The 3,597-nt window shown below is 40.3% G+C and overlaps 1 protein-coding gene across 1 annotated transcript in view; it reads left to right on the top strand.

The window, feature by feature from the left end:
• The first annotated feature begins 2,271 nt into the window (after positions 1-2,271).
• LOC117937151 overlaps positions 2,272-3,597 on the top strand; it is a 3,916-nt gene continuing 2,590 nt past the window's right edge. Inside the window, exon 1 of the mRNA XM_034860880.1 lies at positions 2,272-3,269. Coding sequence (XP_034716771.1) covers positions 2,313-3,269 — 957 coding nt within the window. The 5' untranslated portion in view covers positions 2,272-2,312. The remainder of the gene's footprint in view (positions 3,270-3,597) is intronic.

Below are 3,597 nucleotides of genomic sequence, written 5' to 3' on the forward strand. Positions count from 1 at the left end.
CTAGTCCTTTAACCCTTGTGTTGTCTTCCCATCAAAACTGAAAATCAACACTTTTGTTGACGCTTTTTATGGATGTTTTCAACTTTTCATAAAGTTTTTGTCCCTTTTTTTTGACATTTAACACTATGTGACATTAACTTTAACTTTGGTTTTACAGTTATTTTTTGAATTTATGGTCAATTAATCTCATTTTTAGTAAATTATACCTCATGTTTGAGTAAGAAAAGCAGAAATTACGAATTATTTAGACCAAAATTAAAGGAATGGATGATGATGGATAATTACAGACTGGAATATGTCAACTTTTACTCAATACTATTTTAAAAGTACTTCAATTTTTTTTCTCCAAATGCTATTAAATTAAATATAACACCCCAAAATGTATGAAAGTAGAGATGTGTACTTGCCAAAGAGCGTTGGTTGGAATCATCATGTTATTTTGGGAACTAAAAAGAACATTGAAATAGGAAACGGGTCAAATTGACCCAAGGACAACATCCTTAGCCTTTAAACCCATAATGCAATTGGAAATTGTTCTGTCATGAATGATGACTATAGCTAATAATAAGCCAGGCACTATAATATTTCTGACGCAGCAGTCCAAAGGACACACTCAGTCAAACTTGGACTTAAGCATGCTCATAAAATCCCCAGATAACTCAGAATTACTGAAGAAGACTACTGCAACGAAGGTGAGCTCTCTTCTTTTCTGATCTGTTCTAAGTGTTCACTGTGGCACTGTTTAACATGATTGCTGAAGTATTTAACTACGGCCTTCTTTGAGTGTTTTCTCCTCTCTGTGTTACTATTCCTCAACTCAACAAGGAAACATTGTCAGGTGAAACAAAGACGGATTTTTGTACTGATTCATTTAATCTTAAACAACTAAAACCTTAGACAAATGCCCCCCAAAAAGAAAGCATTGCTTCGTCTTACCCCCACCCCTCCCAACATGGTTATCAAGACTATCTTAAAGTGAAATAACTTTATCAGGACACCTGCAACACTGATTATCACAAAACGGAGAGAAAACAGATGGAAGACATTTCTGTCGGTTGCGTTTGTTTTTTAATTTACCTGTAATTTAATTTCTTTTTTCTGACAAAGACACAAAATGCCCGGGGCGACATATTTAGCAATCACCAATTATTTGAAATTAGGGTCAGATTGATACTGGAGCATAATGTGTGTGACGCCGTGCATCATAACAGAGACCCAACTCGTTGGTGATGAAATTAGTTGGCAGCCATTGTATGATTGATTATGTTGTAATTTCATTTTAATCGATTAGTTGTTGCAGCACTATTTGCGAGTACATTTTTGCACAGAACCAGGACTGTGATTGTTTCCAAATACTGATATAACTCTCCATGGTCAGTATGAGCAGGACATTGATAACAACAAGCCAAACCTGTTTCAATAATTATGTTAGGGACGCACCGACTAATCAGCCGATGGCCAATATTCACGTTGTTGACTTCCATCGTCCTTTCTGCAAATACAATGACATTCACTCATGTCCAAAGTTTATCCATGTTGTTGCATTAATTTTGCACAAGGAGGTAAGCCTCTCCACTGTAAGCATAGCTTCCATGGCGCCATTTTCATGCTACTAAGCCATCACCTGCAGTTAGCATCCCATTGACTACCATTCATTTTGACGCCACTTTGACAGCAAAAACGTTTCTATTTGTCCGGTGTTTATTTCTAAAGAAACAAGACAATGTGTAAAAGGCCCCATTACCTTGTAGCGCACGTTATGGCTCCGTAGCTAGCATAATACTGCTAGTAGTTAGCAGTATTTAGCCTGTGCCTATGTTATCTCCTAACATGTACAGTACCTACGCTCTCTGTCTCTGCTGATCGGTTATGATTGAGATTTCTCTTGCACAGCTACCAGAAGACTTACAACTTTCAGACACGTTGCCCACGTCACATCTACGTCGTCAAGCTCAGTTGGAGGCTGCGCAGTAACGCTCAGCCATCACCAGAAAAGTCCCCCTAGGTTGTTTCCTTCCCTGGTCTCCGTCCAGAACAACACGATCTGTTGGTCAACTTCTTTAACTGTCTATGATTTTGCACGGGTTAATGTTGTTGTCATTTGCGGTCGGGCTCAGCAACAAAAACATCAGTCTTGGCCAAATTGTTATTTTAACCATCTGTATTAATGATGAGTAATGCTAGTTCGTATGGCTGATCAAATCATGAAAATAATAATTTGACTACTCTCTTGTTACAAATGCATGACTGGATTGAGAATGTACCGTATGGATGAATAACACAAGAAATATCTTTTAAAATCTCTTCACAGGATGATGAAGATGTCAGCGAGTCTCACTAGTTGCTGTGTAACTCTGTTCTTTGCCTTGACTTATGTGTCGGCTGTACAAAGGCTCGATTCACTAAACGATTTGAAGAAAATCAACTTTGGTCAATCTGTCCCCAAACACAGTCTCATCCTGCTTCACTGGTTTGCCAACACAGTTGAGATAGACAACAATGATATCATTTGGCTGACCTTTGAGGCAAACAGAGGAGATTACGGCTCCCACCACTATGGGAACTTTGAGGGGCTGCTGGACCAACTGCCTCTAGGAAGTGGATTTCGGTACTACACAATTGGCAATCTGAATCAAGCAACGTCAACGCCATTTCCACTTTATGTTGTCCTTCCCCCTAGGGAGTATGTGGGAAGAAACCGGGACAGGATCATAATTCGTGTCAGGGAGCAGTACAAAGGATGCCAAGCATTGCAGAGGATAGACCAAGTGTATGTGACACAGCATTACGACCCCTCCGAACATCAGGGGACACCTTACGATCCAGGAAATACCTTCAGAATCACTACTAACCTCCTGAGACAGATCAGAGAGTTTTCTGTGGGAGAAAACCAACAGCAACTGTTGCAACTCAGAAACCGCTTTGGAAGCAGCGCTGACGTTGTCCACATCCGCAACATATGGGGTGACCTCGCTTGCCTTGGACTGCTGTTGTTCATTGTGATCCAGGAAAAGCGCTCCTCTAACCAACACAACAACAGACGTGAAAACAGAGGAAATCCCTGGTGGGTTAATGACGCTCGAGAGAGCGAGACCAATGTTCCCAATTTCCAAAACCAAGGTGAGTTCGTAGTGGATTTCAACAATGTCGAGGACCACGAAGCCAGCAGGACACCTGGGAACGGAGAACCAGGAAGTGACAACACCTCAGCATCCCGAAAGAAGTGGTTGTTCTGTTGTATCTGTTTTGTTACCGTCATAGGATTAATTGTACTGGGTTCTTTATTAATAGTTTTTAATCATCCAGAGCGAATGTTGCCGCGGTTGCAAATAAAATGGGAAGAGGTATAAGAGTACACAGTTAGAGAGAGGGTGCAATTATTGTTCCATTATGTCCCATGAGTCAGATGTAAGAAGTTACATTGTACTGGTATTAAATTAACGTACCCAACCAAATAACAGCCTACAAGTACTGTTGAAAATATTAGCTGATTAAACACAGAATTCTTTTGATTGTTCCCAGTTTCTAAAATGCATTGAGTACTTTACATTTTGCCATAAACAACTACAAAGAGAGTGGCCACTGGGGGGGGGGGGG

The sequence above is a fragment of the Etheostoma cragini genome, chromosome 21 (genome assembly GCF_013103735.1).
Source record: "Etheostoma cragini isolate CJK2018 chromosome 21, CSU_Ecrag_1.0, whole genome shotgun sequence".
NCBI classification, from domain to species: Eukaryota; Metazoa; Chordata; class Actinopteri; order Perciformes; family Percidae; genus Etheostoma; species Etheostoma cragini.